Below are 19,353 nucleotides of genomic sequence, written 5' to 3'. Positions count from 1 at the left end.
AGGCTGTTCTAAGGGCAATAGGGGGAGCAACAAAATATTAGGAAGGTGTTCTTAATGTTTTGGAAAACTCAGTGTATATGAACAACTTACGTATTTCCATTTGGTCATGAACAGGTCCTTTGGTTTGGGGGCTCCATTGTTGCATGGCACCTCAATGGTCTCTCCATACAGGCCGATAACTGTATCCATACCGCTCACTGAGAGAGAGTGAAAAACACATGGTTATTTACTCAGTCAGTGGGAAAATTTGATTAAATATTTAACACAGCCCGAGATCTATTGACATTCAAATGGATTCAGGTCTTACTGATTTTTGTGGGGAATTCCAGCTCATCTTCATAAATATATCTAATCTAACAGGTTGTTAATTGACAGGTGTCTGTCTACCTTATAGCACATTAACGAAATGCACAAGGGTAGCCAACGTTTGAAATTGCTTATTTACAGCCACTTTACTTCACAACCTTTCCCGCCCCCAATATGTTGCTGTGGAGACAAAGTCCAGCATGAGAGAGAGAAAAAACAGGGGACTGAGGGGAGGGATAGTCACACAGGCATAGAGAGAAAAAAAAGAGGTCCTCCATGGTTCAACTGATTACAAGGTGTTGCTCAGCTAGCCATAAACAGCACTCACATTTCAGCCTTTCCAGAGTTCAGGTCAGGGTTAGGGGGTGTGTAGGAAAGGAAATGACATAGGAGAGCCATGGAACCAATAAAACCCCTTGAACGGAGGCTAAAGGACGGCAATTAACATACTGTACCTGCTAGATTTACTGGTAAAAAGCCTTAACCCCATACGAAAACAATTAACTAAGTACTCAACTGTCCAGATCAATTTTACATGCAAAGCTAAATTGATCACCTCCATTGCAGCATCAGGGGATCTAATCTTCTCAACAAAAGCAGCAGCAGCAGGGTATGCTATCTGTATAGACGCTCGCTACACTGTTTACACATGCCACTTCAATATAGTGTTGTTTTTTCCCCAATGAAAAACACAGAAATAAAAATTGTTTTTGGCAGAGCTGAAGTTCCTGTCAGCAAGCAGTAAGTAACCATTAGACGTGTTTTCATTTGCTTCCCATGCACCACTGAATTTGAATCACTTTTGAATGTGAGTAAATGCTTTTACCATGGTTACCATGGAGTCCACACAGATCTGTCCAGAGTGACCAGTGGCATCCTGCATCCTGTACTGTATGTGCACACCAGATCTAATAGCCCAACGTGTGACTTTCTATACTCAATACCCATTCTGTTACACGTCAAACTGAACACAGTAATAGAACCTGGTAGACCTGCAAATACTGGACAGTGACAAAGGGAGTTACAAGGCTTTACAAAAAGAACACAACCTTATTCAATATAAATGTTTAACCAAAAGTCTAAAATCCAAGTTCTAAATATTACACCCCCACAAAACCATACAGTATAATCTCAAACAAAGCAGTTGTGAAGTTATCCTATTTCCATTGGATAAATTCAAATATGTATTTTTGAACAGTCAAATAAAGCTGTGTTCACCCTCTTGGAGAACTTTAAATTAGTTTGTATAAAAAAAAATACTATCTGTCCAGACTGCAATGGACCACAATGGGAACGAATCACAGTGTGCTAAATTATAGGATTACAGAGGATAAAGCTCCTGCTGCTGTTGAGATAAGGTAATCCTCAGCAACAAGAGTAGGTGACCATCAACATGTGTCACGCCCTGACCTTAAGGATCCTTTTTATTCTCTATGTTTGGTTAGGTCAGGGTGTGACTCGGGTGGGAAAGTCTATGTTTTTTATTTCTTTGTTTTTGGCCGGGTGTGGTTTCAGAGGCAGCTGTCTATCGTTGTTTGGGGATGATTGATTGGGGATCACATATAAGATGTCATTTTCCTTTCGGGTTTGTGGGATCTTGTTTTCTGTTTAGTGTCTGTGCCTGACAGAACTGTTAGTTTTCGCTTTGTTATTTTGTTTAAGTGTTTTTTTTTATAAAAGGAATCATGAACACTTACCATGCTGCGCTTTGGTCCACTCTTCCTACCACCTACGAGAGCCGTAACAGAAGATCCCACCACCAAAGGACCAAGCAGCGTGGCCAGGAGGAGCAGGGATCCTGAGCCCGGGAGAAAAGGGAGTGGAGGACATCCTGGACCTGGGAGGAGGTAATGGCAGGGGACAAGACCCTGCCATGGAAGCAGGCAGAGGCAGCGAGTGAGGAACGGCGATGATAAGAGGAGTTAAGACAACGACGGAAGCCCGAGAGACAGCTCCAAAAAAAAAAATGGGGGTGGGGCACATGGGGTGATTGGCGGAGTCAGGGTTTAGACCTGAGCCAACTCCCTGTGCTTACCGTGGGGAGCGTGTGACTGGTCAGGCACCGTGTTATGCGGTGATGCGCATGGTGTCTCCAGTGCGCATTCACAGCCCGGTGTGCTCTGTTCCAGCTCCCCGCAGTTGCCGTGCTAGAGTGGGCATTCAGCCAGGACGGATTGTGCTGGCTCAGCGCTCCTGGTCTCCGGTGCGTCTCTTCGGCCCAGGATGTCCTGCGCCAGCTCTACGCACGGTATCCCCAGGTCGCCAGCACAACCCAGTGCGGCCTGTTCCAGCTCCTCGCACTTGCCGTGCTACGGGGGTATTCAGCCAGCTCTACGCTCCAGACCTCCAGTGTGCCTCCACGGTCCAGTATATCCTGCGCCGGCTCTACGCACTATGCCTCCAGTGCACCTTCATAGCCCAGTGTGTCCTGTGCAACTCTCCACACTCACCGAGCTAGAGTGGGTATCCAGCCAGGACTCGTTGTGGCAGCTCCACGTACCAGGCTTCCAGTACGTCTCCTCAGTCCAGTGAGACCTGTTCCGGCTCCACGTACTGTCACGCCCTGACCTTAGAGATCCTTTTCATTCTCTATGTTTGGTTAGGTCAGGGTGTGACTCGGGTGGGAAAGTCTATGTTTTCTATTTCTTTGTTTTTGGCCGTGTGTGGTTCCCAATCAGAGGCAGCCATCTATCGTTGTCTCTGATTGGGGATCACATATAAGTTGTCATTTTCCTTTGGGTTTTGTGGGTGTCACGTTCGTCGTACGAATGAGACCAAGGTGCAGTGTACATTCTAATTTATTTAAAGAATGAACACTGAACAAACTAACAAAACAACAAAACGAACTGTGAAGCTAATATGAATAGTGCAGACAGGCAACTAAACACAGTACAAGAACCCACAAACACCAAAAACTACCTAAATATGATCCCCAAGCAGAGACAACGATAAACAGCTGCCTCTGATTGGGAACCCTATCAGGCCACCATAAACATGCAAATACCTAGACCTACAAAACCCTAGACATACAAGACCCCTAGACAATACAAAAACTAGCGTATTCACCCTAGTCACACACTGACCTAACCAAAATATAAAGAAAACAGAGATATCTCAGGTCAGGGCGTGACAGTGGGATCTTGTTTTCTGTTTAGTGCCTGACAGAACTGTTCGTTTTCGCTTTGTTATTTTGTTTAAGTGTTTTTTTGAATAAAAGGAATCATAAACACTTACCACGCTGCGCTTTGGTCCACTCTTCCTACCATCAACGCGAGCCGTAACAACATGACACAATGTTAACCATGAACTGAATAATCAGCCAGTTAAATTAATAGCCTTAAAATCCCACTATGTTTTTATTACAAATGACATGTACACTCCATTTAATGTTTAGTTTCAAAAACAGAACATTAGTAGTAGAACGGTGTGTAGAACTACTTAAGAAGTAAGGCATAAGAACCCAGGGATTATCGCCTCGGGCCTAAGAACAGCCCTTAGTCGGAAGTTATTACACGATAATCCCCTGGCTCAAGAGCCTTATTGCTTTCATAAAACGGTTTCCAACATATTTATACAAATATTAAATAAATGTTTTCATTAACATTTTTAACGAGTAAAATCTTTTTCGCATTTTGAAGTTGCTACCTAAGTGGGCTGGTCATTAAATATTTTCTCTGTTTTAAACCAGTCCTTAATTCTAATATTTCTATTCATTTGACATTGCTATGCTAAACAAATCATTGGCATATACAGTTCCTTCAGGAAAGATTCATTCCCCTTTACTTACTTCACATTTTGTTGTGTTACAGCCTGAATTCAAAATTGATCAAATATTTATTTTTCTACAAACACTCCATAATGACAATGCAAATTTACTGAAAATGAAATATAGAAATATCAAATTTCCATAAGTACTCACACCCCTGAATCAATACTTTGTAGAAGTACCTTTGATGGAGATTACAACGGTGAGTGTTTCTAGGTAAGTCTTTAAGAGCTTTGCACACCTGGATTGTACAATATTTGTCCATTACTCTTTTCAAAATTCTTCAAGCTCTGTCAAATTGATTGTTGACCATTGCTAGACAACCATTTTCAAGTCTTGCCATACATTTTTAAGAAGATTTAAGTCAAAACTGTAACTCGGCCACTCAGGAACATTCACTGTCTTCTTGGTAAGCAACTCCAGTCTAGATTTTGCCTGCTGAAAGGTAAATTAATCTTCCAATGTCTGGTGGAAAGCAGACTGAACCAAGTTTTTCTCTAGGATTTTGCCTGTGTTTTGCTGTATTCCGTATCTTTTTTATCCTGAGAAACTCTCCAGTACTTAACAATTACAGACATACCCATAACATGATGCTTGAAAATATGGAAAGTTGTACTCAGTAATGTGTTGTATTGGATTTTCCCCATACATAACACTTTGTATTCAGGACAAAAAAAATGAATTGGTTTGACACATTTTTTGCAGTATTACTTTAGTGCCTTGTTACAAAAATGATGCATGTTTCTGTACCGGCTTCCTTCTTTTCACTCTGTCAATCGGGTAACGATAATGTTGATCTATCCTCAGTTTTCTCCTATCACAGCAATTAAACTCTGTAACTCTTTTTAAAGTCACAATTGGCCTCATGGTGAAATCCCTGAGTGGTTTCCTTCCTCCCAAGCAACTGAATTAGGAAGGACACCTGAATCTTTGTAGTGGCTGGGTATATTGATACACCATCAAACGTGTAATTAAAAACTTCATGCTCAAAGGGATATTCAATGTCTGCTTTTTTTTATTTTGACCCATTTACCCATAGGTGCCCTTCTTTCCGAGGCATTGGAGAACCACCCTGGTCTTTGTGGTTAAAAATGAGCGCTCGACTGAGGGACCTTATGGATAACTGTATGTGTGCGGTACAGAGATGAGGTTGTAATTAAAAAATTATGTTAAACACTTTTTCTGCACACAAAGTGAATCCATACAACTTATTATTTGCAGAGTGAAGGAAAAGAAGCCAACAAGTCTACATTGTAGAATAATAGTGAAGACATCAAAACTATTAAATAACACATATGGAATCATGTAGTAACCAAAAAAGTGTTAAAATCCAAATGTATTTTATATTTTATATTCTTCAAAGTAGCCACCCTTTGCCTTGATGACAGACTAACTAGATAGCTGCTGCAAGTTATGTTTTGAATTGGCTATCTCACCAGTTTTGATTTTTACCCCTTTTTCATGAAATCCAATTGGTAGTAACAGTCTTGTCCCATCGCTGCAACTCTCATACAGACTCAGAAGAGACATGCGTCCTCCAAAAGATGACCCTGCCAAGCCTCATTGCTTCTTAACACACTGCTCGCTTTAACTTCATATGGCTGCAGGGGCAGTATTGAGTAGCTTGGATGAAAAGGTGCCCATTGTAAAGGCCAGCTCCTCAGTCTCAGTTGCTAATATATGCATATTATTATTAGTATTGGATAGAAAACACTCTAAAGTTTCCAAAACTGTCAAAATATTGTCTGTGAGTATAACAGAACTGATATTTCAGGCGAAACCCTGAGGAAAATCAAAACAGGAAGTGGCTTCTATTTTGAAAACTCAATGTTCCATAGCCTCCCATTGCTCCATTTAAAGGGATATCAACCAGATTCCTTTTCCTATCGCTTCCTCAAGGTGTCAACAGTCTTCAGACATAGTTTCAGGCTTTTATTTTGAAAAATGAGCCAGAAAGATAACATCGCGTCAGGTGGTCACATGAGTTTTGCTCGCGCAACAGAGTTTGGACAGCTATTGTTTTTCCCTCTCCTACTGTGAAAGACATTTGCGGTTGATATATTATCGATTATATATTTTAAAAACAACCTGAGGATTGATTATAAAAAACGTTTGACATGTTTCTGTGGACATTATGAAGAATTTCCGTCTGCGTTGTCGTGACCAATCTTTCCTGTGGATTTCTGAACATAACGCAACAAACAAAGGTTGGTATTTTGGGTATAAAAATAATCTTTATGGAACAAAAGGAACATTTGCTGTGTAACTGGGAGTCTCGTGAGTGAAAACATCCGAAGATCATCAAAGGTAAACGGTTAATTTGATTGCTTTTCTGATTTTCGTGACCAAGCTTCCTGATGCTAAGTGTACATAATGCTATGCCAGGCTATCGATAAACTTACACAAACGCTTGAATTTCTTTCGCTGTAAAGCATAATTTCAAAATCTGAGATGACAGGGTGATTAACAAAAGGCTAAGCTGTGTTTCAAAATATTGCACTTGTGATTTCATGAATATGAATATTTTCTAGTAATATTATTTGACTGTTGCGCTCTGCTATTCAGCATTTTTTTTTACATAGATTAGTTATTTGAGATGACCATTATAAGCAGTTGTCTAGCTGCACTCCCAATAGTTTGGTTTCTGCCACTTCTTCAATTTGTACTCCTCCCATACTTAATTGTATCCCATGCTGTTTTGGCCTTTTCCTAGTTGAACAGACCAACATAACATTGGTTTTCTTGGTGTTTAAAACAAGTTTGTTTTGGAAAACCCACTTCCTGATATTCTCTAAATCTCCTTGTAAAGCCTGCTATACCTGTTGAACCAATTGTCTTGCTGCATAAATTGTAGTATCATCTGCAAATATAGTAGCTTGAGTTTCAACTAAGGCATAGGGAAGGTCGTTGGTATATATTAAATAAAGAAGTGGCCCAAGGCAGCTGCCCTGCGGTATTCCACAGTTTGCGGTATTTGCCATTATCCATAGCATTGAGCCACTGGTCAGTCATATCAACCAATGCAGTGGCAGTAGAATGGTTTTTGCGATAAGCATGCTGATTAGCTGTAATCAGATCATTCTTTTCCATGTACTCCCACATGTGTCTACTCACAATACCCTCCAATATCTTACTGAGTGTAGGGAGTAGACTAATTGGTCGACTATTGGCAGGAGTAATGGGTTCTTTGCTCTCTTTCAGAGGTTCTTTGCTCTCTTTCGGAATAGGACACAGTTTTGCATGCTTCCATACATTTGCAAACATCCCCTTTTCCAGTGACCAGTTAAATATGTATCTCAGTGGAACTGCAATCTGGGGAGCAGCACAGCGAAACAAAAAATTGTCCATAAGACCATAACCTGTAGATTTACCAGGTAATCAGGTTATCAGGTAATGACTTCAATAGGTTTAACACCTCCTCCACTGACACTGTTTGCAGACTAAAAGAGCATAATATGATCATCAATCCACTGAACAATAGCTTGTTTGGAAGAATGTATGTCTACATTGTTGCTCGGTAATTTAATTTTCTGTGCAAAAAAATCTGCAAAATGATTGGCAATATCAACTGGTTTTGTTATTATTCTCCCGTCAACCTCCACACTAGATGGGCATGATGAGATAGATGTACCAAGTAAGCCCTTAACTGTGTTCCAGACCTTTTTAGAATCATTTTTACAATCAATAAAAGCATTGTATGTAAAATAACTTTTTTTTATTTTGATTCAATTTAACTGCATAATTACGTAATGTTCTATAATTCTGTTCATCAATGTATGTATGTATGTATGTATGTATGTATGTATGTATGTATGTATGTATGTATGTATGTATGTATGTATGTATCTATGTATCTATGTATCTATGTATGTATGTTACTGCTCTACGACTGAGTTAGTTAGCATGTTCTAAATGTAATGGTGGCATTAGCTCCCTGCTAATTCACAGTTATTTCCATGCTAACAGACAAATCACAAATCTACAGCCATCAACATATTGTTGTTCTGCACATCTAATGTGCTTCCTTGTGTCTATCGGCAGAATAAACACCAATCAACTGGGGCTGCTGGCTGGGCAGTTTTTTCTTTAAAAACACAATGGAAGAGAGTTACGAAGTACGGTCACACTGGTGCCGAGACCAGTCTTCTTGTCTTCGCTGGGCAGCTGTTACATGAGCATAGTGTCACAACCATACTGTAACACATTATCAGGTAACACTTTACTTGACACCCAGCGTCATAACATGGTATGACACGGTCATAACCATGTCATAATATGGTCAAAACACTGTCATGACCCTTATATTTACACCTGAGTTGCATTCAACAAGGGAAATAGTTTGGCTAACATTAGTTAACATATTTAATTTGTTTTGTGTTATCCGCAACCGTTCACAAACATTAGCTAACAGTCTGAGAAGATAGTGTGCGGTGAACATAAGTGTCAGTTTCAGGTCTAAACTGCCACTAAAAATAATCAAGTGGCCATGTAGCATTTTTACTATATTTAGTAGGAATAGCTAAGTCATTTTCAGTTTGAATATTGTCGCTAAAAAGCCACAGTAACACTTACAAAAAGTAGCTGTTCATTTCAAATCGTTCAACTGAAATTGTTACTCTGGCAACATGTTCGCTGCAAAGAGAAGCCTTGTTGAACTCGCCTGTGTTGTGACATATTTAAGCAATAAGGCCCAAGGGGTGTGGTATATGGCCAATATATCACAGCTAAGGGCTGCTATTACGCACGATGCAACGCGGAGTGCCTGGATACAGCCCTTAGCCGTGGTATATTGGCCATATACCACGAACCCTGAGGTGCCTTATTGCTATTATAAACTGGTTACCAACGTAATTAGAGCAGTAAAAATAAATGTTTTGTCATACCCATGGTATACGATCTGATATACCACGGCTGTCAGTCAATCAACATTCAGGGCTCGAACCACCCAGTTTATAAATTGTATTATTTATGGCTAGGTATGACACCTACATAAAACAGTGTTTTTTCCCTGCCAAGAAGTTTCCTTTCATTTGAAAGTTTGTTTTATAAGTCTTTTGTTGTAATGAATTCTTTACAGTCATATTTTGTTCAGCTTATTTGAAATAACTTGTAGAAAATACAATTTATAACACTGTCATAAAGCATTATGACCATCCTCTGTTACTTTACTTGGACTAAGAAAAGGCACTTTATGACACTGTTATAAAGCATTATGACCATCCTCTGTTACTTTACTTGGACTAAGAAAAGGCACTTTATGACACTGTCATAAAGCTTTATGACCATCCTCTGTTACTTTACTTGGACTAAGAAAAGACACTTTATGACACTGTCATAAAGCATTATGACCATCCTCTGTTACTTTACTTGGACTAAGAAAAGGCACTTTATGACACTGTCAAGAAGTATTATGACCATCATTAGCCAGATTGGCCTATCACATACGTGCTAGAGGTCGAAAGATTAGGATTTTTCAACGCCGATACCAATACCGATTAATGGGGGACCAAAATAAGCCGATACCGATTATTCAGCCGATTTTTATATATATATTTGTAATAAATGACAATTACCACAATACTGAATGAACAATGAACACTTATTTTAACTTAATATAATACATCAATAAAATCAATGTAGTTTCAAATAAATAATGAAACATGTTCAATTTGGTTTCAATAATGCAAAAACACAGTGTTGGAGAATAAAGTAAAAGTGCAATATGTGCCATGTAAAAAAGCTAACGTTTAAGTTGCTTGCTCAGAACATGAGAACATATGAAAGCTGGTGGATCCTTTTAACATGAGTCTTCAATATTCCCAGCTTCTTAGGGATTGGCGTCCCGTCAACGGGACAGTTGTAAATCATGCAGCGCCTTGTGTCACCATCGCAGATTTTAGAAAAACAACAAATGTCGGTACATATAAGTGTCTTACATCGGCTGAAAGCTTAAATTCTTGTTAATATAACTGCACTGTCCAATTTACAGTAGCTATTATTGTGAAAAAATGCCATGCTATTGTTTGAGGAGAGCTCCAAACAAGAAAACACCTTTTTCACCGCGATAGGTTTGATAAATTCACCTCTGAAGGTGAAATGTGTACTTACATTCTGAAATCTTGCTCTGAATAATCATCCAAAGGGTCCCAGAGAACATGAAGTGTCGTTTAGTTAGATAAAAATCCCTTTTCATATCCTAAAAAGGTCCATAGCATACACGACTGATTTTGTATTTCCACTCGTTCAATTTGCAAAGAAAGGAATCTGTGAAAATCTAACCCTAAAAGTTGCTTCAACCGGTGAAATCACGTTCATATGTATTCCTCAGAGATCATAGAACATAACTAGACTTCACTATATCATTAGGGGTGTAGTATTTCCTATAGGACACCATATTCGGTCAGAGAGCAACGCCTTCATGGCACGCCGATGAGGTGGGCGGTCTTCACTTAAACGACTCTAACTTTGTCAAATAAGCACTAATCGGGGTCAACAAAGCTAGCTAGATAGCCAATGAGCTGGGCCTTACGGGAGTATCTGGAAACCCTGTATATGTCAAAAAATGTAGCTACTAACCTTGTATGACAGCATGCCTTTTCCTTTTGGACAAAAACTATAAGAATATTCAGAGTTATGAAGTTATGAAAACTGGTTGTTTTGCAAATGTTGAACCTATAATATGGCAACTAATACTTGAAAAGCTAAATCAAAGTCAAAGTACACAGATTTGACGATATTCTTGCAGAAAAATGTAATATGAATGCAAATGTATCATTCACGATTTGCCCAAATGTACCTGGGTGACTTCACACTAAATGTCATGTAGTTCGCTCATTCTTCAAGTTATCCGTCTGAAACTTTGCACATACACTACTGCCATCTTGTGGACACCCTCGGAATTACAACCAGTGTGAACTGTCGAATGGGTGGCAACCCTAAGTCTAAATATTACTGTTACATTGCACAACCTTCAATGGTATGCCATAATTATGTAAAATTCTGGCAAATTAATGACGGTCTTTGTTAGGAATAAATGGCCTTTCAACAGTTTGCAACGAGCCAGAGGCCCAAACTGCTGCATATACACTGACTCTGCTTGCACTGAACGCAAGAGAAGTGACACAATTTCCCTAGTTTCTTTTAACTACATATGCAGGTTTAAAATATTTAAAATATACTTGTATATATATAATATACTTATACTACATTATTGCAACGATTGTTCTTTTTTCGCGAATGCGCTTTTGTTAAATCATCAAGTTGAAGTAAGCTGTGATTCAATGATAAATTAACAGGCACCACATTGATTATATGTAACGCAGAACAAGCTAGTTAACCTAGTAATATCATCAACCATGTGTAGTTTACAAGTGATTATGTGAAGATTGATTGTTTTTTATAAGATACGTTTAATGCTAGCTCGCAACTTACCTTGGCTCCTTGCAGCCACAAGGTCTTTTTGATGCTGCACTCGCGTAACAGGTGGTCAGCCTGCCATGCTGTCTCCTCATGGAGTGCAATGTAATCGGCCATAATCGGCATCCAAAAAGGCTGATTACCGATTGTTATGAAAACTTGAAATCGGCCCTAATTAATCGGCCATGCCAATTACAATGATAATTTAACATGGTCAATCTCAGAAAATGTTAAAATAACATAAACATACTGTTGACAAGTAGGCTATGGTGTAATGGAATGTTTTGCCTTGTGTGGTAGGTTTTGTGGTATCTGACACTCTTATGAAGGTGTAATAACCAGTCATAAAATAACACAATATGTCACAACAGGTCTAGATATATGTGTCATGACAGTGTTATGACCATATTATGACAAGTTATGTCACGTTAAGTCAGCTGTTATGACATATTATGACATGGTTATGTCCTCTGAAGATTTAAATGCCCATTGCAGTCAAACATTTGATTTCCTGTGTTTTATATATATTTCCACACTATGAGGTTGGAATAATACTATGAAATTGTAAGAACTGTTTAAAAAGACCGGCTGAAATTTCAGCATGTTTTGGTGAGATAGAGTTTTGGCCTGCCTGGTGACATCACCATGAGGTAAATTAGTTAATAGACCTATAACAAAGAGCGTTCCAAACCTCTCTGCCAATAACAGCTCATTTTCAGTTTTTCCCTCCCACTCAGACCACTCCCAGACAGTCCTAGCTACATTATTGCAAGAGAAATGGCTATTTTTGTTTCTTTTGATCATTTTAATTGAAAACATTCACAGTATGTTACTTAATTGTTAACCAGAAATGATTTGATATTAAAATGAAAAGGGCTGCATTGGACTTTTAATAAGTTCAGATCACCAGTTCTGATGTGAAATCCTCAAAGTCAAATCCTCAGGTTCAAATGAGTTAATATGGCATACAGTGGAAATGAGTTGATACTGCATAGAGTGGAAATGAGTTGATACTGCATACGGTGGAAATGAGTTGATACTGCATACGGTGGAAATTAGTTGATACTGCATAGAGTGGAAATGAGTTGATACTGCATAGAGTGGAAATGGGAAATCAAATAAAAGAGAGAGAGAGCGAGAGAGAGAGAGAGACAGACAGACAGACAGACAGCGGCACCACAGGACGGGAGATACTTTCATGTTCCTGATTAAGGTGGCTCTGTCCCTGAGGAGAGACAGCTGAAGACAGCTCCGATACGCGCTCACTGGGGAAATCAGCTCCCCCCCACCACACCCCACCTGCATTCCTCTCCTTTGCCTCTCTCTGTTGTTCCTCTTCCTCTCTATCTCTCTCTCTTTCTGTGCCACACACCTCTTCGGAGAGAGACACAAAAAATAAGCCCACACTTATTAAGTGGTGAAACTGACGGGCTGTGCAATGAATGGTGATCCCGTGGCGCATGTCCACAAAGGCACCATGGCAAATAGCTGGGAATGCAGGGGTTAGAGAGCAGCTAGGAGAACCACTCTAACTAGATCAATACTGGTTGCAGAAAGGCCAGACTCCTACAGTGAACACTACTTGTATAGGCAGCAGAAATAAAAGGAAACTTAACTCTGCATGACAGTTTTCTTTTCCTTCCATGTATTCGTGAATTATTAAGCAAGCACCACGGAATTTTGAATCCCATATCCCTGGAGTCTCTTGAGAGAGCACAGAGAACAGTAATTTAACAAACTCTTTCATCTAGAATCTGAAGAAACAAAACAATACAGAGCAGTTTAGCCTAGCCTACCATTTCCTCACAGCTGTTCAGTACTATGAGCTAACTAATGTAACTAGACTGGAATGTGAGGCTGAGGATGAAAGCTGAGTTACTGTATGTTTGTCTTGTCCATACTGTATCAATGGGGTTCAGTCACCGATTCATCAAGCTCATTGTAAGTCAGTTACAATGGCAGGGTTTCATATGCTAATTTGCACAATGATTCCAAGTCAATGTTATTCAACTGCTTCCTGTTCTTAGGAAACATTTTTGACATGCATAGAGCAACCAGTTGAACAGGTTTGTGACACACAGCTGCACATCTCACTCTTTCTTTCTATCTCCCTCTCTCTGTCTCACTCTCTGAGGAAGGGGTGTAATCATCTCGTTGATGGATGACTGACAGCACACTTGCACAACAACCTTATCGCACAGGGCCCTTTTTGTTCAACGCACCATGCCGCTATATCATGGGAGCACCCGGCCATCTGTGTTGTGCTCTTTAGTGTCCATTCTTCTTGCCTGATGCTGTCCCCTGACAAGCTACATGTTGTTCTGTCTGATGCTGTCCCCTGACAAGCTACATGTTGTTCTGCCTGATGCTGTCCCCTGACAAACTACATGTTGTTCTGTCTGATGCTGTCCCCTGACAAGCTACATGTTGTTCTGTCTGATGCTGTCCCCTGACAAGCTACATGTTGTTCTGCCTGATGCTGTCCCCTGACAAGCTACATGTTGTTCTGCCTGATTCTGTCCCCTGACAAACTACATGTTGCTCTGCCTGATGCTGTCCCCTGACAAACTACATGTTGTTCTGTCTGATGCTGTCCCCTGACAAGTTACATGTTGTTCAGCAGACTTTATCCAGCCCAACTAGGTTAATGATTAGACACGACAGGGTAAAGGCAACTGAATCATAGCGGCCGTCGACGGCCTTTCTTTAAATTACTACAGCCTTGTTTTTCTAACAATAATATCTGTCACTATCTAAAATCTACTTGCTAGCAACCTGTTGTCGTATTCGCGTGGCTGTTATCACCAACCAGAAACTGGATACAGGGTATTCTGTCATTGGACGTTTGAAAGTTTTTAAAACTTCATTACTCAAAATGACGGCGCAGAAGCGGACACGAATGTTCACTGTAAAATAAGCTGCATCTATGTTGGTGATGTGTGTCTCAGTTGGTAGAGCATGGTGCTTGCAACACCAGGGTTGTGTGTTTGATTCGCATGGGGGACCAGTAAAGAGAGAAAAAATGTATGAAATGTCTACACCCCCTACAGTAAATTGATCTGGACATGTCCTTGCACTTTGAAAAGTGATGAGGTGAGGGAAGTAAGTAAACAGCAGATATATGTTTGGTGTTGTCGATGTTTGATGCTGTGAAACTTGGGCAATAACACTCCGATTAGCAAATCCTGTCATTTTAACTTGGTTGGTACAGGTGAGCACATTAGTGGCAGAGCTCGAATGATTGCTCTCTGTCTCATGGAAGTAGTTGCAGTGTTTAGCTGTATATAGTCAGCGAACTAGTTGGTTGTTTTGTCTTGTTTCTACTGATGTAATTCATTTGGAAACAGCCCAAGTTAGTCTGTCAGGCAAGAAAAGTTGTGTGTTGCGGTAAATTAGGGCTGCGCTCACAAAGTGTCAAACTCTGTTATCACTTTCACTAGCTAGCCATAAAGACATCCAGCTAACTAGCCACCGGAATGAAGACTAGAGTAATTTGTTTTTATCTGTTGGGCTTGGGTTATGGTTTGTCATGTTTGCTAGGTGCAGATATTCATAGGCTATACATTGCTTTGTTTACCTATGATTTGACAGCTTAGCTGTCGTGTTAGGGTAGTAGATGCCTGTGCAGAGCTCATATTATGAGTTGGATATTTGTTTATAGCTAACAAGTTGCTTGTTTAGTCCAGTATCTACCGATGCAATTAATTTGGAAACTGTCCCAATTTAGTAACTAATCAGCTAACACTGACAAACTCTGTAGTTAGTCTGTCAGACAAAAAAGGAAGTTGATTGGAGGGAAGAGAGTGAGAGAGAGAGAGAGCGCGTGTGTGGGGGTGGGGGGGAGGAGGTGAGTAACTGTATCACACAATTTATTATGGAAAGACCTTTTTAGGAAGATAGTATGTGTATGGTTGTGAAAAAGAAAGAGGAAGGAAGAGAGAAATAGTGTGAGAGGGAGAGAGAGATTTTGTTCCTGACCACAAATATCCTATTTGTTGCTCCTCTCCTCTCCCTCTGTTACTCTGTTCCTCTGTTCCTCTAGGTCAGTGAAAGTGGGGGAAGTGATGTGTAAAGTCAGGGCTCAGCAGCAAAAGGCACAGAGGAAGAGGAGTTAGAGATGATTGGAGGGATAGTGATGTGGCGCAAGGAGGAAGGAGTAGAGCGAGAGGAGAGTGAAGGGAGAGAGGAAGAGGAGAATAAAGAGGAGGGAGAGGAGACTGGAGGGCGACAAACATGGAGAGGAGGAGGGAGAGTATGAAGCAGAGGTAGAGTACAGAGCAGAGGGAGAGGAGAAAGCAGAGGGAGAGGAGGAAGAAGAGGGAGAGGGAGAGTACACCTGAGAGGGGAGCCTACATTTCCATGGAGTGTGTCTCACCCTTGTACCACACCGCCTGGGCCATAAGTGATAGTGGCAGGGGTTTTGGAGTTGTTTTTAAAAGTGGTAGGAACTTATATCTGTTCCAGAGCTTTTAATGGATTACAACAAGAAAATGGGAGGGGGTTGACCATCTTGACCAACTGAGGAGCTATTACAATGTTGGACACACAGGCAGAAAATGATGGAAGTATGTGTTTTGGGGGATGCTCAACATTGCCATCATAAATGCATACATTGTGTCGGGGACCCTGCAAAGCCCCTTCCCAGAAACTGCAGGCTTTGGTCACTGAAGGCATTCAAAATGCAGCTTGTACATCCACTTTGTGATATGGCTACAGTGGCAGGAAGAGGGGAGCCAAGCTTGTGGCACTAGGGTGTGTAGACTGAGTTGTAACTCATTTGAAAGCAGGTGAAGTTTGAAGGGCAATAGAGAGGGTGTGTGGTCTGCATCCGAAGTGGACGCAGGGCAAAGAGTTGGAGATGTGTAGTAGAAACATCCTTTGTGTGCTCTACGTGTTCTGTGCCACTTTGCAGGATGGGGCAGTGCTTCCAGAAGTTCCATGACATGTTTAAGGCTAAACACTAAAGTGACAGTGTGAAATATTTTGTCATACAAATATTTTATTGTTTCTGAACTGTTGTGTTTTGTGTCTTCTCTCTTTATCTTCACCTATCTAATACTTGTTGCATTCACTGAATTGTTATCACAGTAGGCTGCTATTTCTACATTTTGTGTCAGGCCTGGTCTGTACTAAATCTTATAGAGAGAGGTTACTTACATTCTGAAATAGTTGTTCACATTTTTACAGAATTAAGAATCATTGTCAATCATATCGTCTACTTTGTGTGGGTTTTCAAATACTTTCTGAAAATTGGTCACATTTTGGATAATTGTATTTATTTATATGTAAATAATATTTATAAGTATAACATATTATACTTGGTACATGTTGAGTGAGTCATTTAATCAAATGTACCACAATGAAATTCTCTAGGGTTTTTCGTTGTGTTGAGTGTTAATCCTTTTTTGATAGTGAGTGTCTTCACACAATGGAAGACAAAATGTATGTTATTGCTATTGCCATGAATGTGGTGTCAGGTTGTGCTCTTTAAAAGTAAGTTAACTCGTAATTGTCATTTGTTCTTTGTTTTTGAGCTATGTCTGTTTATTTGAAATGTGTGAGAAAATTAGCTTTATCTTGTAAATTCTCAGTAATCTACAGCAGTATTCTAGAATTCTAATGGGGACTAAATTAAGCTGGGGTTTTATCAATTCAGGTCATCAATTCTATGGCTGAGGGGATTATGACTGAAACATTTCGTACTGAGATTCTGAGACGCAGAAAAATGAGGAGGAACCCAAGGTTTCTTTCTCACTATCAAAGCTAGGCTATATATTTTGCAATCAATTATTTATTTAAAAGGGTACATTTGAATGTTCATGCAGCTTTAACACTGAGACCAAAACAAGTGTTTCCCCGAGCTCTGTTGAACTGTGCAATGATGAATCAGTCCTCTATAGGAGATGTGACTTACTGTAGATTCCCCAGATATTAGAGTCAATCATATATGGTGACAAAACCTCCAGATGGAACATTGGCTTTATTTTCTACACAGAGCTAGTGTAGCAACACTTAGGCCTACAGCCCCATTTTCAAAACAACTGACAGAACTGCCAAATTTGCAGCCTCTATGACGAGTAGTAAAGAATATGTTGTTGATGATGCAAGAAGGGCATTGTAAGAAACACATTCCTTGTGAGTTCCTGTGTACCAGAAGAAGGAAATACCAGAAAGGAAAGATGCAGCTATAGTGAATACTCTATTTACTGGCCACACCAAAAAAATGGTTGTGTTACAGTGACAGTCACTCCAGAAAAGTACAAAATATATTTAACATGCAGCTCTTAGAGGAGAAGGGGCATATAAACTGAGTTCTCTACCTCAGCTGAAAAGGGACTTGTCCTGAGCTGCTGTGCCTGTTTGAGATGACTGGTGAGATCTTGGTGTAAATAAGTAAACACTGAGGATAATAGCGAATTATATTGCCACTCCTATTTTCCATATCTTCAATTTAAGCCTGCTAGAAAGTGCGTGACCTCAGGCCTGGAGGGAAGCAAAAGTTATTCCTCTACCAAATAATAGTAAAGCCCCCTTACCTGGCTCAAATAGCCAACCAATCAGCTTGTTACCAACCCTTAGTAAACTTTTGGGAAAAAACGTGTTTGAGATAAAATGCTATTTTACAGACTTTCAGCACGCTTATTGGGGAGGACATTCAACAAGCACAGCACTGACTGATGATTGGCCGAGATAAATTGATGATAAAAAGATTGTGGGGGCTGTTTTGTTAGATCATAGTCTGTTGCTGAAAAAAACGTATGTGTTATGGCTTTACTCCCCTTGCTATATTGTGGACAAAGAGTTATCTGTCTAACAGAACACAGAGGGTGTTCTTTAATGGAAGCCTCTCCAACAAAATCCAGGTATAACCAGAAATTCCCCAGGGCAGCTGTCTAGGCCCCTTACTTTTTAAAATCTTTACTAACGACATGCCACTGGCTTTGAGTAAAGCTAGTGTGTCTATGTATGAGGATGACTCAGCACTATATACGTCAGCTACCACAGCGACTGAAATGACAGCAACACTTAACAAAGAGCATAAGTTATTCCTAAATATTTCAAAAGCATTGTATTTGGGACAAATCATTCACTAAACCCTAAACCTTAACAAAATTTGTAATGAATAAAGTGGAAATAAGAGAGAGCTGAGGAGACTAAACTGCTTGGAGTAACCCTGGATTGTAAACTGTCATGGTGTCACACTGATCTGTTTCACCTGTCTTTGTGCTTGTCTCCACCCCCTCCAGGTGTTGCCCATCTTCCTCATATCCCCAGTGTATTTACACATGTGTTCTCTGTTTGTCTGTTGCCAGATCGTCTTGTCTTGTCAGGTCTTACCAGCGTGTTTCCCGTTTCCCTACTTTCTCAAGTTCTGTTTCCTAGTTTCCCTGGTTCTGACCATTTCTGCCTTCCCTAACCACGAGCCTGCCTGCCGTTCTGTACCTGCCTGACTCTAACCCGTTTACGAACCTCTGCCTGACCTGACCCCGAGCCTGCCTGCTGTTCTGTACCTTATTGACTCTGGCCTGGATTATGGACCTCTGCCTGCCTTTGACCTGTCTTTTGCCTCCCCCGGCTTGGGCCAATAAACATCTGTGACTCTAGCTGTCTGCATCTGAGTCTTATCCTGAGTTCTGATACATGGTCAAAACATGTTGACACAACAGTAGCTAGGATGGGGAGAAGGTTGTCTATAATAAAGTGCTGCTCTGCATTCTTAACAGCACTATCAACAAGGCAGGTCCTACAGGTGCTAGTTTTGTCGCACCTGGACTACTGTTCAGTCGTGTGGTCAGGTGCAACAAAGAGGGACTTAGGAAAATTGCAAATGGCTCAGAACAGGGCAGCACGGCTGGCCTTTGGTT

At 40.3% G+C, this 19,353-nt stretch overlaps 1 protein-coding gene across 2 annotated transcripts in view; it reads right to left on the bottom strand.

The window, feature by feature from the left end:
- LOC139382763 (CD166 antigen homolog A-like) overlaps nt 1–19,353 on the bottom strand; it is a 61,746-nt gene that overhangs the window by 23,143 nt on the left and 19,250 nt on the right. For both annotated transcript variants that reach the window (XM_071126900.1, XM_071126901.1), the window contains exon 2: nt 91–197. In XM_071126900.1, coding sequence (XP_070983001.1) covers nt 91–197 — 107 coding nt within the window. The remainder of the gene's footprint in view (nt 1–90; nt 198–19,353) is intronic.

Source organism: Oncorhynchus clarkii, chromosome 24, assembly GCF_045791955.1.
Source record: "Oncorhynchus clarkii lewisi isolate Uvic-CL-2024 chromosome 24, UVic_Ocla_1.0, whole genome shotgun sequence".
NCBI classification, from domain to species: Eukaryota; Metazoa; Chordata; class Actinopteri; order Salmoniformes; family Salmonidae; genus Oncorhynchus; species Oncorhynchus clarkii.
This window is presented reverse-complemented; position numbering and strand designations above follow the sequence as displayed.